Genomic DNA, 22,802 nt, shown 5'->3' with positions numbered 1-22,802 from the left:
CCATGAACTGTGTACTAATACATTTAGTACTAGCATTACCGGCACTAATATTACAACCCCCTTATAAGTCTGCTACTACCACCACTACCACTACTACTACTGCTAAGACTACCAGTAGTCCTGTGCCTATTATTATTGCTTCTATTCCCTACTACTGTATAACTACTAATTATCCTATGTCTACAGCTATAACTACTACATTTACGACTATTTAAACTACTACATGTCTAATTTATATTGTTACAGCTACCACTACTTCACAAGAACTTCTGCTGCTGCTTTGACTTCTACTGCAACCCTCTGGTCTACTGCCACTGTTACTACTACTACCACTGCTACTAGTATATTGAATTTTACTACTACTGTCACTGCTTCACCTACTACTGCTACTAGTCCTGTATGTGTTACTACTACCACTATTACTAGTAGTAGTTCTACACCACTGCTGTTGCTGCTGCTACTTCTATTGGTAGACATAGTAACAGCAGTGCTACTACAGCTATACTACAAGTACTACCATAGCTACTATTACTTGCATTTCTACTACTTGTCCTATGTGTACTACTTATTCCTATACACCAGTCACTATTACTATAACTAGTACTGCTGTTACTGTTATAGCTCCTATTGCACAGCCTACTCATGATATATTATTATAACTATGCTACAAGTACTACCTTCTGCTTTATCATGTCTACTACTACCACCACTGCAGCTACAGTATACTATTACAGCTACTACTGGTATTTGTCCTGTGTCTCCTATTACTACTAATTGAGGCACTATTACTACAATTACCACAAGTACTAACACTTCTAATTGTCCTATGTCTGTTATTACTATGACTCAGCTCAGTACTGCTGCTAATAGGATGAAACTAATGCCACTTGGCTTATGTCTACAACAGAAGCTACTTCTCTTCTGCTGCTATTTGCACTGTGATTATTACTTCTGCTCCATCTTTTGCTGCTACAGGCTCTACAGTTATTACTATTTCCACTTCTACCACTTAAAATACTAATACTGCACAACTATCCATCCATTCCACATTGTTTATTCTGTACAGTGTTGCAGGGGGGCAGGGCCTCACTCCAGCAAGGTCTCAGTCACCGGTGGATTACACATTACACATTAATGCAACTGCTACAATTAGTAGTATTTGTAACATCTCTGGCAGCTTAGAGAGGTAAACTGTGTATTATTTCCTAGCAGTGATTAGATTTAGACATAATAAAGCCAAAGCTTATACTACGCAATGAGTCTGACTTGATCCCCTTTTTGATCAACTCTCTCGACTGTCGAGCTTCTCTGATCGCCCTCTTCATGACTCACTTCCTCGCTCCACCACCTCTCTCTCCCTTCTTCCCCGGCTGTCACTCCTTGTTTATGTAACGTCAGACGAGATGCTCTCTAGCCCTAAGTACATCAGCGCTCTCCTTCCCCTCTCATCTCTTCCCCATACACACTCAAAACATAATAACACACACGCATGGGCGAACACGCATCCACACACACATACATACCGTTGTCATGCATACACTTCGTTGATCTGTGAGCATAGTGCTACTTAAATCGTACACTTACAATGCTGTGATGTGCACGCGCGCACACACACACACACACACACACACACACACACACACACACACACACATGCAAATAAAAGGAAACAGCAGGCCAGATGGAACCATATTTTGAGCAGCCAATGAGTAGATGCCAGGATGAAAGCAGATCCCATTTTTCCAGCTAAACAAGTTCACTATATTATCAGCAAGTGAGTCCTCAGGGTGCCACATTTCTTGGAACCTAAATCTATATCCACAATTTGGCTTAATTGACTTGAGACACTTTGATTATTGTTATGTATGCTGGAAGAAATGTGAAGAGAATGAGGTACCATTAGCTTTATAAGGAAAGGAGGAAGATTCAGGAATACAGGAAAACTGACAAATACAAGACAAACAAAACACACATGCATACACTCCCTCCCTAGACACACACATGCACAAGGCTCAGTAAATCACCATGAGTGATTTTCACATTAGACTGCAATCCCTCACCCGCTCTCCCATGACTACACTTTATCCAAAGTGCTCTCACACACTTTACACTCTCCTATGATGCTCCTCCTCGGCGTCGCTTCCACCCCAAGTGCCGCTCTACGACTGCTCTTTAGTAAAATAGAGAAAATATACATCTCTCCCAATGTCACCAGGGTATATCTCTGCTGTGAATTGGAGTCTGAAGCCCTAAAAGCATAATCCCGTTATTAAAATGTATTTGGAACGTGACAGTGTCCGTTTAAGAAAATATGGATATTAGATGAGGCCGGACCTGGAGTGAACAAGTTGGTAAAGTTCTGTGTTGCGTTTGTCTGACCTTGCAAAGACTAAAAGGGTGTTCTCGGTTTGATAACTTGGACAAAAGGCAGGATGAAAGAAAGATCTGCGGTTTGTCCTCTGGTTGATATGCAAATTTAGAGTTAATTGGTGAAGGGGAGAATGTAATTGAATAAAAAAGACAATTACTGAGATAAAGTAAAGAGGGCACCAGCCAAACCCACAGGCAGAATACCAAGAGCAGGAGTTGCAGCGCCTCTATTCTGCTGAGACGGATTATTATAGCTCAAAAATATTATTTACATTATCAAATTGCTTGTTTTTTACTTCTTTAGTGACAAAATAAAGTCAACATTACAGCAACTGTAGTTTTGATATTAATATGATAAAAGAAGCAGAGAAACAATAAAGGGCAGGAAAGGTTGTTATTATATTTTTGTCTTATCAGCTTCTTTTATTCTTCCTATAATTCTGTCTTGCAAGTCAACCTAGATTTACAACTTGAAGAATCAGATGAGGATAAATTTGTTGGACCGTGACACTTCAAATTCAGCTTATTTTCAGTTTGTTTACTGTGATGAAAAATAGACCAAAATATCAATGTCTGCAAAATTAACAGCTACTACATAAACAGATAGTGATGTTATAATTATGGTTTCACATTTAGATTTCAGGGAATCATCTGATTCAGAGCCAGAGTTGGAAAATTTGTCAACTACAAAACCTGTACACACTTGGCTGTATGAACAGCCACAACCACCAACCATTTTGTGAGTAATAGAGCTAAGGATTGTCCTGGTGCTATAAGTTCCAGTCCTGTAGTTTACCCCGACACCTGATCTCCCAGAAAATAGAGGGATTACCGGAGAGAATAACTTCATGAGCAGTGATATGGTGTGTTAAAATGGTTTCAAGAAATAACATCTGCTACTCACTCTAGAACATCTCTGTTGAAGGGCTTCTTGCTGTTGCCGAGGAACTCTCCAATCATCTGTCGACTCAGTCCCTTCCTCTGGAGCAGGAAGTGGGCCACGCCGATGGGTGTGTCTGGGATGAAGCCTCGTGAGATCAGGAACTGAAGGCCCTTGTCGGGGTTTCTGAGACAAATAAGACAAAAAAAAAAAAAATGAATGAATATTAATGCTTAGAGAGCAGTACGGACAGTCAAATAAAAAAATTACAAACTGTGGTGATGAGGTTATTTGTCTCAAAATCACTAGGCTAGATGTTTACTGTACATACCTGCACAGTGGGGTTGGAGACACAGGGCAGAACCTCATTTGTATTCATTCCCATGCTGAATTTCAACATTCATTAACAACTACTAAAGAGCTCAACACTGTGCTAAATTCAGAGGATACTGCTGGAATCATAATGGCTGATTTGGGATGCAGCTCTAAATCCCTTCTTGAATGCGCAGACTTTGAGCTCAAGTCTCAAGTAGACTTTGTTGTGCTGGAGCAGGTCTAAGATTAGCTTGAGGCAGACTTTGTGACTGTGATGCATTACCTATGCCAAGTCTCTCCGGTAGATTCTACTGGTGTACCAAAATTAATAGGAGCCAGTGGCTGCCTGAAGACTGTAAATCAACCTAAAAAAATTGTGATCTGGTTTTGAAAACAGTCAGTAATGTAAGCAGCAAGATTATGTAACTTCTGAAAGAAGAAATTACATCCTCTCTCTAACAAACAACAAGTTTAATTCAGAAGAAATAACGAACTCTTGCCCAACTTAATACACCCAGAGGTTTTGCTGCCATAAACCTGTTCTGATATGTAGCTTGTTATTAAGTGTTATGCATTTGACTCCTTTTTTTTTTTTTACTCTTGTAGACTTGTATGTATGTTTAGTAGATTTGTTACTGCCTTGCATTTCTTATGTGGACTTCATGTTGCCAGCTAGTTGAATGAATCTAGTTTCGTTGTTGCAGTACTAATTCATTTTTATTAACTTGTTTTGCAGTTCCCTTGATTAAGCTCTTTTATAGTTTATTGTATCTCATTGTTGGCTGATTAGCAATCACTATCCTTTGTTGTCCAATACTGTTCACAGCTTCATAATCGCTCCTAGTAAAAACTTCACAGGCCAACTGCCGTCTTCAACCTTAATTGGAAATGTGACTAGATTGCTGCATAGCTGTGCACCTACACTCATAGTGAGAGCAGAAGAGACTACAAGGTTTACAAAACCATTGGTAGGATCCTACAACAGACCTACAATCTCACATGTGACAGGCTGGGTCTTTGTGAACATCTGTTTGTCTGGGGAAATGTGGTGTTTTTCTACGCTCATTCCTTCAGAAAAGTTATCTTAACATCTCATTGGTTTCCATGAGTCATTGTTCTCCCTATCAAAAGATGCATGGCAGAAGTTACTTATGTATGAACACGGGAGTAATATCTTTACTATTTATAACCCTATTAGACACAGAGGATAGTTGCTGTAGGGTGGCTACTGCATTATTGCCACAGCTCTCCCTCTCTAGTCTCTATACAGTGTTTAAACCACAACCTTTACGTAACCGAGCAGTGTTTGTGTACGTGTGTGTGTGTGTGTACCACAGCTAATGGGTTTAGTAAGGCGAGGGTGGGACAAAGGGGAGGGAAGGATAAAGGGCAGGATAGAGGGAGGAGGCTGGAAGAGGACCAGACAGAGCAGATGTGCGGGAATGAGAGTGTGAGGACAGAGAGGGAGGACGATGAGCGCAGGCTGGGCTGCCAGAAAGCATCTGCTGTGACAGCCTCAGCACACTCTCAGCTTCTAGCTCACCCTCTCAGCTGAAGGCGATGTCTCGCCAAACAAATTTGGCAGATATCACTCATTTGATGTTTGCCCAAAAACAGATGGATCACACATGGAGATTATTATTTGTAATTAGAAGTGGACGGAGGAGTGAAAATCAGGACGGGAAGGGAGGAAATGATGCAGGGGATGCAAGATGGGTAGATTCCGAGTCCGACCGAGACGAGAGTCCTCATCAGATAATAACAAGCATGGACTGTTTGTTCAAATGCTGATCTGTTTACATTTTCAATGACAATGGCCTCTTGTAATTGTGCAGATAATGGCTGTCCTTTCTCAGGAGCAAAGGTGGAAGCACTGTCAACCAACTTCAACTCAGGAGGCTGAGTTTGCATCCCATCTCTGACCTACCCCATACTGCAACCCCAAATAAACTACTAAGTTGTTTTGGCCAGTTCTTTTTTGATGGGTAATGTGCCGAAATCACAATTATTCCTTGAACCTAACCAAGTGCTGTGAGTGCCCAAACATAGCCATACAATGATGCTTAAGCTGCAACGAGCAGGTGTTGAATTGCAAGAATGGATAATATGGTTAGTGAAAAACTAAAATACGTTGTCAGTGAACATTTACATTCAGTGTAGATATGCTCATTCATAACATTTCCTCAAGATGTATATAAAAAACTCTAAAAAACTGCTGTTGTATATCGGTAGTTTACAGTATAAACCTCATGTCTGACGGACAGGGTTGCTTACAGTCAGTCTACAGTTTATACCATACACCTATTTTGTCATTAGGTTTCAGGATTTGTGCAGGATGGATGGAGCATGTGATTCAAAAATGGAGCAAAGTTAAAGTGTGAAAAGAGAACTAGAGTACCACATGGTGACACACACGCACGAACGCACCCACGCACACACATACACAAACACACACGCGCACACAAACATACACACACACACACACACACAAACATGAAAGGGATGGGATGAGGCAGTGCCAGACAGGACCCAGATGTCATGCTAAAATAACAACTCCCAAATACACTGCTACATGCCCAGATATCTTTCTCCGTCTCACACACATTTCTTGCCTCCATGTCGCACACACACCTATTTTTTAATTTTTTTGTCTCATATTGGACTCTCATCATAAATACATCCCTCCCCCACCTTGACCTCCCCTTTTATTGGCCCTCTATTTTATTGCTAATGGACAGATGTGCTCAGTGTCCCTACCTCAAAACTGTGTTTTATGGCCCTTACAAGTGCTTTACTGTCAGAACTGCATGTTGCCTATTTCTCCGGATGTACACATTTCTGTTTCCATTACTAACCGGTGATAGATTGATGGGCGGTTCGCGCCCCTGTGCAATTTTCTGAGTGGAAACAAGATTGTGTGGTGTAACTGTAAATGCTTCCAAACCCAGAATCATTACCCTGATGTGGAGTTGCTGTTGCAAAGCGTTGCTCGTGTCCATCAAGTGTGTTTTTGCTGATAAGGCAACTGAGGGGAGAATTTACTGATATGGCTGCGATGGCTCCTTTCCTTAGGTTCGCATTTTCTTTTAGAGCAGTGGTGACATGACCTTTTCAGATGAACCCCTTCATCAGAACCAGCCCTCATGTTCCAAATATATATGGTTGTTGTCTATCTTAAATGTTACTTTTAGCTAACTACTTCAACTTTTAATCCATTATTCTTGGCTATTTCACAATTTCATTTCATTACCACACTCTTTCAACTCTCATTAATTTAACCCAGTTGCAAGACATAGTATTCAGATGTTACCACTTACTTCTATAATTTAATCAAATTGTAATTTCCATTCTTTCAAATCAGTTGAGCTACTCTACAACTTTTCTATGTACCACCTGGCAACTGCAAAACCACACCACAGGGTACACATACCAGTTGGGAAACTCGGTGTTGTTTTATATTTTTCTTATTGTCAACAAAGCTCATGAAAAGACTAAAACCAGCAGTGTGTTACAATGTTAGTCTTTTTCTCGATACTTAACATTGTCTGTGGCTCCCAGCCAAAAGTGCATTCTTTCCTACTGAAGACATAAACATGTCACAAATAGATAGATCTGCCTAAAAAGTGCAGTAATTTCCTAAAACAGCTGGTTACCGTAGTTTTAAGGAGGAAACAGGAAATAGTGCTTTTATTTATTTTGGGGCAATTGCAGATTAATGCACATTTAAAGAGTATTCACAGCAGCATGATGGTGTCTGCTGATCTGGGATTGACTCAAAATGAACTACAGTAGCCATGTTCAACATAATGAAAGAACATGTCACAGTGCTGGAGTGTGGCTCTCTGATGCCTTTTTAATAAGGGCAACAAATGGAGGCTATTCAGGCTACACAGGCAGTACAAGGATCAGTTCATTGCTGGTTTTGGTCTTTTCTGGTTAGAACTGGTTCATAATATGAATAATGTACAATATGGTCAGCCTCATCCTTTAGCTAACAAGAGCAGGTGAGGATAAAAGGGTGTTGCGTTCTGTGAGAAATGCTTCCTCTGTTTGCCATCTGGATTTCAGAGTCTGTAATTATGTACCGGGTCATTCAGCACTGAAGGCAGAATGTTAATACAGGGAAGGAAGTGCGTGTGTTTGCACAAGAAAGCCCACACGAACATACCAATATATATATATATACACACACACTGAGTTTTTTTTATAGCGCTCTCTCCTCCTGAGGAGCTTTGTTGATCTACTGTGTTAATTAGCCTTCCCTGACATACTGTATATATTCAGATTTCTCCCTCTCTCTCTTTACACTTACACCAGCACCTATACATGTCTTATGCCACCTTTTTCTTTAATTCATAAAGCTCTGATCGTGCTCCATTTTCATGCATGATGGGAGCTCACCACGAGCCACTCTGATGTCTAATCAATGCCTTCACCACACTAGAATAAGAGAGGGAGAGAAGTGAAACAAGAGCATGGCTAATGAGATGGAAAAGTCATGCATAGAGAAAGAGAACTCTACTCAGGGATCTGTCATTAATGTCCCACCTCCCTCACGTCCTCCCCTCTCTCTTTGCCCCGCTCCCTGTTGAAGGTTTGGTACCAGCTCCCCTGTGTGATGGCAGTGTCCCGAACACACTCTCTCACATAATGGAGTCATTGTCATTCCCGCCACACTCTCAAGGTGGAAACTTTATCAAGTGGTCTGTCCCTCAACCCCCCACCTACCTGACCCCCTCCCAACCTTTCTGTGTCTCTTTCAGTTCTTCTCTCTTGCTTTTGCACTCCATTTAAATCACTCAGGTGTTCTACCTTTTTTTATTCTTGTGCAGGCTGGAGCACGCACACACACATATACACGCATACACACACACCCAAAACTTCTGACTTTTCCTCTCTTTAAATTACTTTCTCCGCTTCCTTCCTCATTCCTCCTGCTAAGGTGGTGCATAGACCACCTGCTGCAAGACTCACATACACACTTGCACATTACATTACCAAACCGCGTGAATATGTGTGGGGTTTTTTTGACCGCATGATCAAGCAATACCCAAGTTTTAGCCCAAAGCAAACAGTCCTGTTTAAGATGCAAAGGATACAACAGCGCAGGTATTAGAGGGAGGATATGAACTGGTGGAACTAATGAGCCTCAAGCTCGATTGCCCTCTCTCTCTCTCTCTCTCTATCTTTTTTTAAAACATTTTTTCTCTCTCTTCCTCATTCTATGTCTCCCTTCTCTTGCAGCCAATTTATTAAAAGTCAGCTTATCTTTCAAGGTGTTTGATCTGGGGAATGAGAAGAGGGGATTGCAAATAGACAGAAATTGCAATGAAACCTGTCACTTTATGAAAAAAGTAACAGAGCCTCGTAACTACAAATGTGTGTATCCTCACTTCCTTGTTGAAGAAATATATATTAAAAAAACTGCTGAGTGTTTCAAATAAAATGTGAACAATTAGATAAATGTCCAATTTTTCTCTGCCGCTCAGACAGACACTATCACAGCATGCATATTTTGAGTAATAACAGATAGATTGTCTTTATTCTAACTAGTTGGGGTTTTGAGGATAGACTTTCTAAGTCTCAATGACTATGCATCCCTACACATGGTTACATTTAATGTTTACCTTTTTTAAATGAATTGTAACCACAAACTTTCCTGAACCTTACCCCAAGGCCAGATACTTTGAAAAACATTGGCATTGGATTTAAAAAAAAAAAAAGTTTACATTGAACAAAATTCATGATTTTGCAGAATTACCCAAAATAGACTTTCTTGGCCAGCTATAGGGCTGAAGCACCATAATACCCGAATCTCACCCATCCATAAAAACATTCAAACCACTTTTCATGAGCTCCGATTTAAGCTCGGAGACCAATGAATTTTTCAAATAATTAAATGGGTTTCTTTTAATGGTTTATTTATCTTAAGAAGTAGGAGAATGTTTTCAACACACAAAATGAAAAATTAAGTGTTTTTCTTTATCTGGAAAATTGAAAATAATTCAATTTGGAGATACGTGGTTATCACTAGAAAGCGACAGTTAAAAGTAAAATGGGGTAAAAAGTCTGACGACTGAAATTTGATGAAAACTTTAACAACTGTGGTTAAGTCTCAAATAAAAATACTTTGGATTGTTTACTCTGACATTTCAGTTTTATCTTTATTAATATGTTTAATATTTTTATATAAATTCTTAATTTAAATTTCTTCATTGAAGCACAATTAAAACCTTTATCTGACCAAACCCCTTGGTCAGATATGCACATGCACATTGTTTCGTGGTGAAGGAAGACACAGTGACTTTTCATGTCCAGCCCGTAACACTTATTCGCAGGTGAGGAGATTGTTCTGTGCTCACTTCATTAACGGACCCGTGTTATCTGGTCACAGCTGGCTGCCTTGTCGTAGGCACGGCCACTGACATTTTCAAGTTACTCTCTGTCTCTCTGTCCTTCCACAATATTCATTAACTGTATGGACCCATACAATTGGAGATAAAGCTAAAGTCTTTCAGAGGATTAAAATAGCTGATGATGTTAACACCTCATGTTACCCCAGCACCAGTTAAAACCATAGATCTACAGAACATTACACAGTTTGAGTGAGATGCCCACAACATGGGGCAGGACTGACTGGGAATAAACCTCTAATACTTTTTTCCCCAAACAATTCTGTTGATGTGTGATACATAAAAAGCAATAAGCATTAATACACCATATTGTACTTGGACCTCCCTCCATGTCTCTAAAAATGGACAAATACACCATACTCAAATGTTCTCGACAATGCTCTTTTAGTCCCCAAACTCCTCTATTTCCTCTACTTTGAACTTTTCCCTTTGTGATTATTCCCTCTACGTCCTCCCTCCGCTATATGTAGAGCTCGTTCCTGCTTCCCTTGTTTTCATTGTCATGCTCCAGCATTGAGTCAAAGTTAATCGGCTTTATTTTGCACTTTTATGGCGCTGCAAAGTTTGGCAGTGAGCAAAAAGATAATGTCTGTTTATGAGTTCCAGCCTTCTAAATTTGTGTGAAATGGCTTAATTGGGGCAATATCTTAACAAAATCTTATGGTGGTTTTGCACCCAAGGGAACGCTGTGTATTTTCCTTCACTCTGAGAAAGAAAGGCGAGCTTTCACCAAAAAGGGTGAGGTGGCAAGTGTAAAGAAAAAAAGAAAAAAAGAACTTGCTTGGATTGAAATGTTGAAATTTTTCATCCCAGTTCCCATGGTGGCGGTTCATACGGTGCTGAAGGAACTTTTAATCACGACTCACAGCAGAATGACTGATGAGAATTTTAGGCCTTGTGGATCGTTTCCATTATTTTGAGATTCACCCCTTGTGTATTCTGACTAATTGTTACCCAGCTAGTCCATCAGCGGTTGAGCTCAACTTGTAATATATATGAGTGAGTCTAGCTCATTTATTAGAATATGTGGGGTGTTTAGGGGCTTTAGGGTATGCTCTGGGGGGAAAGCTAATACAGCATATGGCAAATCTCCCTATTTAATCATTCCTTCCAAGCGCGCTGTGGGCTGCTTAGCACATTTTCAGGAGTTATGTGGTTACAAACATTTCTATAAAGGGGAATGCAAAATGTTGAACAAATGCAATCATGTTTTTTGTGAATCATGTGAGAAAAAGTTTTTTAGCTCTTCTCTGACTGTGTAATTGATTATTTCAACGAAGAACTGACTGGAGGTCATAATTTACCAAGGTTTCTACTTCAAACTCGTCTCCAGGATTCAGCGTTTGTCTCAGCAAATCAACAGATTCAGTCAGCGCTGGCCCCATTCACTCCTGTCGCCATGGCAACCCCTTTTCCCTTATCTTTTGCTGCCATGTAACCACCTTGCACCTGTCTGGAGTGCGTCTTGGGAAGTTCTTATCTGGTTTTGACTTTGTCACTCTTCACTAGGCGGAGAGGGGAACTGAATTCACAATGACTGAAAAGCCGCAACCGGCAAACAAACAAGCTTCTCAAAACAGAGAGCATGTTTTTCTTCTGCCGACTATTTGTGAAGCCACAGAGGAAAATGCAGCGGTAATTGGGCTGTGGTAAGAATACAAGAGTTACCTGTATAGGTTTTACATCAACAACTTTGGTTCTTGACATTAAAGACACACTTTGAGCAGATGATAGAGACGTTATTACTGATACAAATGTCAAAAGAACTGTAAAAATAAAAAAGTAATTAAACAAGCTTAGCAATAACTACACATGCCAGGGCTGCAAGCTTTAGATTTCTCAATACGCCGATGAGCTACTGATGAGACTGCCCCTGCATATGTGCTGTTGGTCCTTTGCTCCAACCTGCCAAGGAATGGAGTATGTAAGACTGTATGTATCTGGCACCAAGTTGTTACCAGCAGATCCTTTAGGTCCTGTCAATTGTGAGGTGGAGTTGCGGATTCAGACATCCCCCGTCACCCTGTTACCCAATCGTTATGGTTGCTCAGGTCTTTAAACCTGTCTGTTTCTCCTGCAACTAATACACTGACGAGAACCAACTGTTCATTTATCATCTAATATATCCCACACCTTGACATGTGCCGTCATTATGAATTAATCAATGTAATTTGCGTAATCTGTGAGTGATCACTGGCTCATCAGTCAATCATTAGCTACAGTTAACTAGCTTACTGTCTACAGAAGTAACCCCTAATATCATTAGTTAATGATATTGATACATGATATCTGAACATGTAAGCTAGTTAAATTAGCACATTCAAACAGGCTTGACATCTGTAACCATCAAGCGCGTATTTAAGACCCTGTTTTTGAGAGTCTTGTTTTCAAATGAGTCATCTGAAAACATTCAAAACTGAGCTTACGTTAATAGCTAGCGAGCTGATCAAATCTGTCAGCAACAGTTATTTCAGCTGTCAGTAGCTGGACAAAAATGAGCAGTATGATTTTGTCCACCTCTGTCTGAAATCAAAGACTCGTTTGACCTTCAAGTGATAAATCTGCCTCTGTTATCATTGTAAACTGCACATGTACTGAATGAAAAGCATGACAGGCGTAGCAAAAGTACAAGGCATTGGGCTTAGCCAACTGACATTTACATCATGTCTGGGTGTGTAACTACCCATGTTAGGTTATTCCTAATTCTCTCAGTGCATCTCAGCTTGGTACTCACATTCCCTTCATTTCCTTCCTCCTACAAATCAATCTTCAATCTTCCCTGTCTCAATAATTCACCCTCTCTCTCTTGCCCCTGAGCTAATTTGTCTTTCTGAGGAGACAGAAGACACCTCAGATCCAGCTTGGGACCTGGGCTTCAGTCTGTTTGTTCTTTCGGCACAATGGGGACATGTGAGGAAAGTGCTTTTCTTTGCTCTTTTGAGTCCAGTGGGTGCCATTAAACTTTAGGTACACCTTGAGGACGGCATGAGGTACAGATTGTGTCATAAATCTGGCTGTACAGTATTATAGTCTTTCCAATATATCCTTTTTCTCTCACCCTTCCCAACAGTAATGTTCTTCAGAATAAATTTCTTCATCTTTGTCCATATGAGCAGATTTGAATTTCAAAATGTTAATTAATTTGAAAACTTAAAAATAGAACAATTACATCACTGGACCCTGATTTGCTGACAACACTAGAACTTTTAATTCTCTGAGGGTAATGCTAAAATGACAACTCCCCAATTATTCCCAAATGCCATGAAATTTCCTGAATGAATGAAATTTGAAATCCTTCTCAGGGGTGCTGTACTACCTTTACAGTTTAGGAAAGAAGGAAGACAAGGAGCAGCTAATTTCCCTCTTCTAAAACTTAATTAAGAAAAACAAATTACTAGACCAAAAACCGCTGTTCTGTCACACACCCAAATCTCTTTGGGAGCATTCATTGTGTGTTCCAGTGCAGTTAATCATGGCTTAACAGTCAGCAATGATTCAGAACTGATAACACAATACTGAGCCTGAGTTCAAACTCAATTAGAATTGTCTAAACACAAAGGAATTAAAATGTAGGGGCTACTCACACATTGAAGAGGTTGAGGCCGATGCGGTAGAGGCGTTTTCGCATGACGTCAGTGGACAACGTGGGTGATTTACAGCTGGCGGGGTTCTCACAGTGGTAGCGTGGCAGGCTGAGGATCATAGCCTGCAGTGCCTCTTTGGACGAGGCCTCAGATGTGGAGCGTGCCTCTGTGGACGTGCTGCTGCTGCTCATCTGCTCCGAGCTGTTATCTGCCGTCTCAGAGCCACATCTCTTCACTCCCAGGGGCACCACCACAGGAGAGCTCTCCAATGGCATGGCCTCCTGCGGTGGAGGGGCTTGAGGGGGTTCTGTGGGTGGTGGGGCCACCACCACAATTTTCTCTGGGCTTTGAAAGGCAGCCATCTTTTCCAGAGGGGTTAGGGGGGGTTGATCCTCCTCCACTAGCTCTTCCTCACTTGGAGGAGGAGCAGGGAATTCATCATCCTGGTCGCCTACTTCAAAATCTGAATCTAGGGGGGGTGGTGGGGGTTCTTGGGGGGGCGGTGGGGGATCTATGGGTTCAGCTGGGACCTCTGCAGGGGGAGGAGGGGGTTCTTGTGAGGGGCCAGATGGGACAAAGACTGGGGTGGAGTTTGCTGTTGTGGAGGTGGTCGTGACAGTGGTGGAGGCTTGGTCTTGTTGGACGCAGCTGCCGAGTGTGACAGAAGTGGACGATTCCATGACTGAGGATGAAACACAGAAGTTCTGGCTGTCGATCTGCACGGTCACATCTCGAAACGCCATCATTAGCTTGCTTGCACTTCTCGACAGGTCACTTGGGTCCACCACGCCTTGATGAATTGTTGACTCTCCCACACCACCTCCTTCTCCGCCACCTCCTACTCCTGCAGCCGCTGCGGCTGCTGCTGCTGCACTGAAGGAGTCGGCACTGAACTGATAAGTGCCGCCTTCTTGCAGTGAACACATGGTCTTCAGGCTCCAGTTGCTGAGTGCATCGTCTATGGACTTTGCCAGTGACTGGACCTGTTCAGTGAATGAGTCTTCCAGGTCGGTCAGGGTGCCACCGACTGTGGCAGGCAGAGATGGTGAGCGCACCAATGGGATGCCTGCCAAGTTACAGCCTTCTGCCAGGGCCCGTTCAGCAGAGAAACCCTCCGTGTTTTGGACACGGACCTTGCGCAGGGAGATGCGTCGAGGCAGGCGACTCTCCAGCAGTGAATTACGGATCTTCTCGAAGTTCTTGCTGAGCTGGTACTGGCGGAAGGCAGTCTGGATCTTGCAGGCAGCACGGCGGGAGATGAGGTGGCCACCGTATTTGTGCTCTAGCATTTCGATCTAGAAAATATGAGAAAGAACAACATAATGAATTGGTGGTGAACTTCTGTTGTATCTTTAAATTCACAAGACTTAGATAACGGTTATAACCCATCAGAGCAATCTGCAATTACTGTGAAAACATCACTGTCTGGACTCAATCATATATGACAGTTGCATATAAAAACATAGTTAAGAACAAATACAAAATACACACAGATGGGTTAGGGAAAAAAGTTGCCAAACTCAAAGATGGCTCTTCTCTGGTGACTCCCACAATACCCTGTATCATGGACAGTTATATTTATTAAAGGGGCCCATACATGCCATGTTTAATCTCTTGCTGGTCGCTGTGGTGCATGAAAGATGAATATGAGTTGAATAGCAATGTGAGAAAACAAGTGGAGTGTAGGTGGAATGAACGGGCTGGACAGTAAAAGAGGAATGGGATAATTGTGGTGGAAAATAAGAGAAAATAATTGCAGTTCCCAGGAGATGGACGAGGTTGTAAAGTCCAATTTCTGGGAGGAGCAGGCAAAATTCAGATATTATAGTACTCGAAATTCAAATAATAATATTCTCAGATGGCTCTGTAATTGTATTTTGCAAACCGCCCCTGTGATGTGTGTAGTGAAACTATACACAGTCTGGTCAAAGCCACAGTTTGAAAGAGAACCCAGTGAAGGCTGACTCATGGTATTTGGACAAACTGTTCATTTCCTCAGCAAATAGAACTCATAATCTCTGCGAATTCCATAGAGAGGTCCTCCACACAACTTTAAATTGTCTGAAACTGAACAAGCCATTAATCTTGCCTGTGAAAAATTGCTCAAATGCTGTGGGAAATAGATAGAGATGTAATATAGCCAGCCTCATCTGGCTGCAGCTCGAACACTAGATGAAACCTCATTGAGTTTCCCAGAACAATCAGGGTGTGGGTATCTTTGGAAGAGCCCAGAAAGAGCGCTTATCTTCTCGAGTCACTCTGAAATCCTTTTTATTCAGGCTAAATCAATGAATATAATTCTGTTTCTGTTCTAACTTTATCAAGGGCACGAGTGAGGAGCAGGTTTGAGTTTTGAAAGAAGTGTCACATTCTGTCATTTAACAAACATGAAAAAACGGACATGTTCCAAATATACTGCGTATAAATGCAAATTAAAAATAGCACGGCATTTAATTCTATGAAATAGAAATCCTTGCTGCTCCCTCCCTCAGTGTTCTCTTAAGGATTTGAGCTGGCTTCTTGTATCAGGGTGATGTGTACATGAGGATTAACTTGGTCCAAGTAAAATATCCATCCTATAAATTCAAATGCAATTGAGCAAATGGTTCCTGTGGCCACGAAGGATCAAAATGTGACTTTCAACCGCTAATCTCCTTTTGCTTTAGTCCTGGACAAAGTCACCCAACCACCTCGGACGGACTCCTGCACAGAGGCACTGATAGGCTGTAATGCCTCGAGGGTTTGCAATTTGTGATAAGTGGTTGGTTCAACAAGATGCAGTTTCTCTGGTTGTCATTGGAGGAACGGAATCACATACAAAGCTCTTTAGAAAAGTGGAATGACACTGAAAATCCATCTTATCTACTCCATTTACATTTCACTGCAGAGCCTCTGCGAGCAAAGTGAGACGTACTGAGAATATTAAGATGGTTCCTGAATAGGACGCTGGTTTGGGGCTCTACTGTATCTGCTGATGGCGACTTCTCAGCAGCCGACAGCTCTTGCAGAATGGTCGAACTCAATCTGAATATTCATCACTTTTTAATCTGGATTGTTCTGTGACTGTATACTGTGTGCACTCTTGAAATTACAAGGTTAGCCTTATCACCATGACTGCACACCAAAATAGATGCTGTTAAGGTTTAGGCACAGAGCTAATATGATTGACTTCATTACTCAGAAAGGTGTCCCTCATCAAAACACATTCTGCAAAGAGTTGCACTGCAGAGGTGCCCTTGGATGTGAGAAAGGGCCGTCAGTCAGGGTGCGTTTGATTAAACGTGGCAGTCGAGCTTGTTTGTTTTGACTTCTCTGTAAGCCGGGTTGGGGATGATGAATAAAGCATTTGGGTCACGTTGCTTTCTTTATCAGTGTGTGTATTTGATACACTTTGCCATTCAGATAGAATTACAGGAACCGTGACGAGCTGGGACACGATGGATGGAGGAAAGAAGAATGAAGAAGAAGAAAGTAGGGAATGTAAACTTGATTTGATGCTAGGCTAGCAAGGATTGTGTTGGAGCAAGAGATGTGCCGCTATACCAGTTTTTGTAGTGATGACAATGCCAGCAACTTCTATTATAGTCATTAACATGATTGTCAACGTTTTCAGAGGGCACCACGAACACAGCACACTCCCGTCCTGTCTTCATTAGCAATCTTATTCTAATTAGCCACAAAGGAGCACCTGTCTACCGCTCAGACAGAGGCTAAGTGTCCGTGACTCGCTATGCTAACATTAGCAGTCGACCTACTGAAGTGCGACAGGTTTATGGTTGCTGAATCGTAAAGTTCAGTTAGAGAGAGAGAATTCATTTTTCAAGAAAAATAAAAATAAAAGTCAAAAGTAAGTCAAATACTTATTATGTTTTAGCTCTGTTTTTGCTCTCTACCAACTCCTATGGGAAATATCGGGTTTTGAAACACTCCACCATGTTCTCCAGCTACTCGCAGACTTTGTCTAGTGTTGCATGCTGACGGTAGCATACAGTGAGTTGTTAGAGCTTTTGGAACCCAAACATTTGATACGTTATCTAAAAATATATTCATTATACATTTAAAGCCAAGCGGATTGAATCATAAACTTGAAAGAACACACACTAAAATTACTTAAATACTTCACAGAAGTCTGATTACTGACGTGTGGTAAAGTGAATGCAGGTGATAGATTTTTGGGGATTTTTCCACAATAATTAACACCCAAAAAATCAGAACATGTATGAAAACAATGGATGCATAGAAAAGAAAAATATGAAGTAGGTCTGATATCCAATCAACTATCTTAAACTCGACCACTGTAGCATCTGTACATGTAGAAAAAGGGAAGGTCAAGAAAAAGCAAAAAGACAGATGAGCAGAGCACTGAAGACACAAGAAAACAAGTGACCCTGGATGTCGGGGAGAAGGTAAGATATAGAAAGAGGTGGCGAGATGGATGACCGCACTACGAGTGGCCCTGCTGAGTATCCCCCCCATTAGCCAACTGTCAGTTCTACCTCTGATCACTTCACTAAGCGCTGATGGAGAGAGATTATTCTGGAGACGCAGTGGTTTGAGAGAACAGTGATGGCACTGCTCTGTTCCACCAGGGTCTCTAAATCCATTTTGACAGGCAGATCAGCACCATGCTGACCTCATGTTCCTCTATGAATGAAGGGGGGAAAAAGATGGAAAACAAAGCAGTGCAAAGTGGTACGACACTGCAGTATGTGTTGAAAAAGCTGGAGCATGTGATGAGAGATTCAACTCAAAGTATGAGGCTTGAAAGTAAACATAGAAAGAGGCTATACATCCACAAAAAGAGGATTTAGGTACCATAGAAATTTGAGGTAATGATCACATTTTAAAAGAAACTTGAACTCAAATCCAGGGTCATTTCAAGTATTTTTGAGTTTTTGAGTCCGGCTGCATCAGATGTGACAGTGGATATCTTGGCTTGAAATATGTGACTTTGTATACATATGAAATATTTATACCCTCAGGTTTTGGGAAAGAATTATTTTAGTCTGGAACTGGTTGTGCTTCAAATGGACATATCTCAAAATGAAAGGTCAACCAAAAGCACAATACATGGCAGGTTTTCTTTTGTGATTTCGAGAGCCAATTTTGCTGTTTGTGCCATTATTATTATGTCCGTCCTCTACTTTCGGAGCATTTTGAGATTTCCTAATAACCTTGCAGTACACGTCTGCCTTCTCTCAATGTTTAAGAATTTCTCCATTCAGGAGCTAGCTACAATATTAGCCATGCTAAGTGGTTAAGTATGGGACACTTTGAGGAAATTTCATTGTATTTAAATGGTTCAAAATTTTGAGAAATATGCTTATTTGTTTGATGCCAGAGAAGAAGACAACAAAGAAGATAGTTATTAACAGTGATTATTACAGAAAAAATAACAGGGACAAGATATGTTAGATGTGTGTATCTTGAAAATGTCATCTAACTGTTAAACATCAGCCATACTGAGATTACATACTGTCCTCTGTCTTAATTTGTCCCCATACATAGATCAAAATTAAAATACTGATTTATGGGGTTTCATTCTTAAATGTGCAAGAAAATACTGATGAGCGTAAGTAAAACAGCAGATTATCAGATCTCACATGCTGCAGAAAAATAAGGGGCAAGATGCAAAGCTGCAATTATTAGCTTTCATGCTCATGCACACTGTCTTACAGCACAGAAACATCTGCATGATTAATGAGATGATTATATAACGGCAAAACTGGGACACTAATGCTGACTGTATTACAGAATGAGGATGACAATAAAAGACGTCATGATGTCATCAGAGGATGGAGATCTGTTTAGCTGATACATCCTTGACCAAAGTCAGTGACCGAGAAAAGGTCAGTAGTTACTTCAAGACAAATTCTGACGCAGAATAAAGTTAAAATTAATGAAAAAATAGGATTATATTGACCGGTCTCAGTCACCAACAAAAAAAACTACAGTCTCATCAGAATGATACATTTCTACTGTTCTCACAGCAGCAACCTATTGAACCAAGTCATCGCATTTGCTAATCCATTCCCCTTTATATGCATCAGCAGTTTTAAGACAAGCTACTAAACACAATGAATTCCTTAATGTGTGACAGAAAAGACGATCTGAACCCTACACCGGGCCTTGTTTGATATTTCTTAAACATAAATTGCACATTTCACTTAATTATGAGTGAACACAAGCTGGTGGATTTAACTTTTCACTGCTGAATGTTCCACTTTGAGGAGATAAATGCCTTTTGATTCCTGGGCACTTAAATTACTCAAGCAAAGATTAGCAGCAATTACAGAGCAGGAGCAGTTGTTCAAAGTCAGGTCTCATCACCTATCACTTCATCATCCTAAACAAAAGGCTTTGCAGTCTGCATCAATTACTTACTTTTCCAATACCTACCGCTCAATTTGATGAAGAACTTTTTAACAAATCTGTCGGTGCTATATAAACAAGGGAAAACACACAGTGATGTGTTCGTAAAGCTGTGGCTGAGAGAGCTTAAATAGACTCAGAAAATCAAAGTACAGATTGCAAATGAGTCTGAGAAACACTGATTCACTTACGCACAATTTAAAGGAAACTTCAGCGTACTGATATTGCATTAGTCAATGATATAATTTTCGTCTATTGTCGACTGGCTATGGTGGGTTTGATAGGAATTTGTCTGAACTTTGACATATGTATCTAGCAACAACCGGTCGGTGAGCCAATCCGAAGAGAGGCTATGAGCCTCTCCTCTGATTGGCTGACTGTTTTCTGAGTAATCAAATAAAAACAAAGCCGATTTCAGGTAAACCAAACCAAATGCTGCAAGGCTTATCCGTGGGTCCAGATGGGCGAGGCTTGGGGCATGGCTGAGGTCGGTGACTGCTTTGTTGTGACATCACAAAGTTACATAAGTCCTGATGGCTCGTTTTAGGGCTCAGTTTCTGAATACAGGCTCTGCGCATTTTTCTGTGGACTGAAATGGACAGTTTTGAAAAGCAAAGGCATATCAACAAAGGACCAACCAGGGACCTTTTAAAGACCAAGTAATCTGTTAACACTATCATGTTTTGTTTTTTTTTTTTTTAATTATGTATTTCTTCTGACTGTCTCATGACTGAATAACTTCCATGGTCAAAAATGCAACCTTTATCTGTAGGAAGGGTTTGACTGCCAATTGTGAACAACCCAGACATTTCTGCTTTTACAGTGTGAATGCGTTCGGTTCAACTCTTCCACCACATTGAAAGCAGCCAGTGGATTTGTCGTGAATGTTCACAGACAGAAATACATATTCATGTAATGTACAACACTGCCCTGTGGCGTAAGAACAAAATGTTAATGCAGTGATTTATCAGCATTCTAATTGAAGACATTATTTAAAATTTAATGAGTATCTAAATTTAAACCAGTTTAGAATAAAAGTAACAGGGGTTTCTGGAGGTTGAACGTTACAGTTAAAGTTAAAGCTGAAATACTTTGTCATGAGGTTCTTCCCCAGCAATCAAGGTATCGCCCTGCAGATCCAATTACCCTGACATTGATCTGCAGATCCATCAAACCCCTGCATCCCCGGCTGTACAGACAGAAGATCAATCTAGCTGATCGCGTATCTCCAGCATCGTTGACAGGGAGATAGTGAAAGAGGGAGAACTTTTAGGTGCGAGATTAAAGGAGCGAAAATGGAGGTGAGAGGGAGATACGTGTTAGGAGCTGAGGTTAAAAGAACCTTGAGTTTTGAATGGGGGAGTGATGCGTGAGGAAATGTCAAAGCTGAGTGAAACTGGAGCTGACAGAGTGAAATAAAGCAAGCATCTCACTCAAATGCATAAATTTCAGTTGTTTGTCACCTGGAAGATGAATCCTAGTAAACATCCACCATAATGCTCCTGCAGCTAATCCGGCAAATTTGTATGTTTTCTTCTCATTCACTGACTTTAAACAAATATAGACACAGAGGGATAAAATCCAAATTACACCAACCGTGTCACCTCTGCATAAATTTAGCTTCACAGTCTGTGGTTGGTGCCTTGAGGCTGAGACACACTTAACAGTAGGGTGACTATGTTTACTGATTGTTCTGGGTTATTGATTAAGTGTGGTCAAGTGTGCCACACCGTACTTACAGTGATGGTAAGGGAAGTCGAGATTTGAGGGAGCGAGGTCAGCAACATTTGTGCCTTATATTGAAAACAATTAATCCCTGAGCATTTAACTATCTAAGAAAAATACCTGCATGATGAGCAATTATTACATTCACAGCTGCAACTAACGATAACTCCAATTGTCAATTGATATAACAGTAATTGCTTGGAGTTAAAAATGCTCATTGCAGTTTCCAAGGGCTCAATGTGATGTGTTCCAATGTCTTGTTTTGTCCGAACAACATACCATAGCACAAATAACCAATTCACAGTGTTACAAAACAGAGAAAGTCATAGATTTGAGGCGCTGGACTCACACGCAAAACTTTGGGATTTCTGCTTAAAAAATGACTCCAATGATTTAGTATTGCTCTTTCATAAAGTTGGGGAACTCACAAGACACAGAATTTAAAAACTAAACTGTCAAAACTGAAGCAGCAGAGGCCGAGATATACTTTTAGTCCCACAAACACTGGATCCTACAATTCCCATAATGCAACTTAATATCCGTCTTTCATTCAATGCTACATGCCCTCCTAAAAAGCACCGTTTCTCAAGCCTCACATCTCCAGTTTGTGATGCAATCTTTTAGCTCCTAAGCCCAAACTCAGATAACCCTGATGACATCACTATGACAGCATCAGGATTATTTTATTTTCCAACATCAGAAAGCTCCCTCCAGAGCCAAAGAAGAAAATGTACAACTGTTTATTCCGGCTACATCCTACTCTTCGCTATGAGTAAACTGAATTGAAGGTGTAAAATCAGTGCAGTGCCCCTTTAAACCATTAATCCATTATTAAAATGTAATCATGTTATTCACCTTGATAGAAATCTAAGTTTGCTGTTGTGAAAAACTGACTGGGAGCACATCAGGAGCCCCACAAGTTGCACACAACCTCTGCTGCCTTACCTGGTCGAAGATCCAGGGACTGAAAGATGTCGGTTAAATGGATGGTAATGAAAATGGATGGCGAAATGTTTGATGGTTCTCGAAATGGAGACGATAATGTAATGCAGATGATTTCCGAGACCCTGATGAAACAGCAATGATGAGAACACAGACATGAGAACATGGAGACACACGTACAAATACAGTCACAGTTCATGG

At 40.9% G+C, this 22,802-nt stretch overlaps 1 protein-coding gene across 2 annotated transcripts in view; it reads right to left on the bottom strand.

Moving 5' to 3' along the window:
* Positions 1 to 22,802, bottom strand: part of iqsec3a (IQ motif and Sec7 domain ArfGEF 3a) — a 121,259-nt gene that overhangs the window by 27,759 nt on the left and 70,698 nt on the right. Inside the window, exons 1-3 of one of the 2 annotated variants that reach the window (XM_056367586.1) lie at positions 22,605 to 22,723; positions 13,563 to 14,857; positions 3,275 to 3,436 (exon numbers count right to left, since the gene is read on the bottom strand). In XM_056367586.1, coding sequence (XP_056223561.1) covers positions 3,275 to 3,436; positions 13,563 to 14,851 — 1,451 coding nt within the window. In that variant the 5' untranslated portion in view covers positions 14,852 to 14,857; positions 22,605 to 22,723. Of the gene's footprint in view, positions 1 to 3,274; positions 3,437 to 13,562; positions 14,858 to 22,604; positions 22,724 to 22,802 lie in introns of those variants that run through there. The other variant, XM_056367585.1, reaches the window with a different exon arrangement.

Source organism: Seriola aureovittata, chromosome 22, assembly GCF_021018895.1.
Source record: "Seriola aureovittata isolate HTS-2021-v1 ecotype China chromosome 22, ASM2101889v1, whole genome shotgun sequence".
NCBI lineage: Eukaryota > Metazoa > Chordata > Actinopteri > Carangiformes > Carangidae > Seriola > Seriola aureovittata.
Note: the sequence above shows the minus strand (reverse complement) of the source record. Positions and strands in the feature narration are given on the sequence as shown.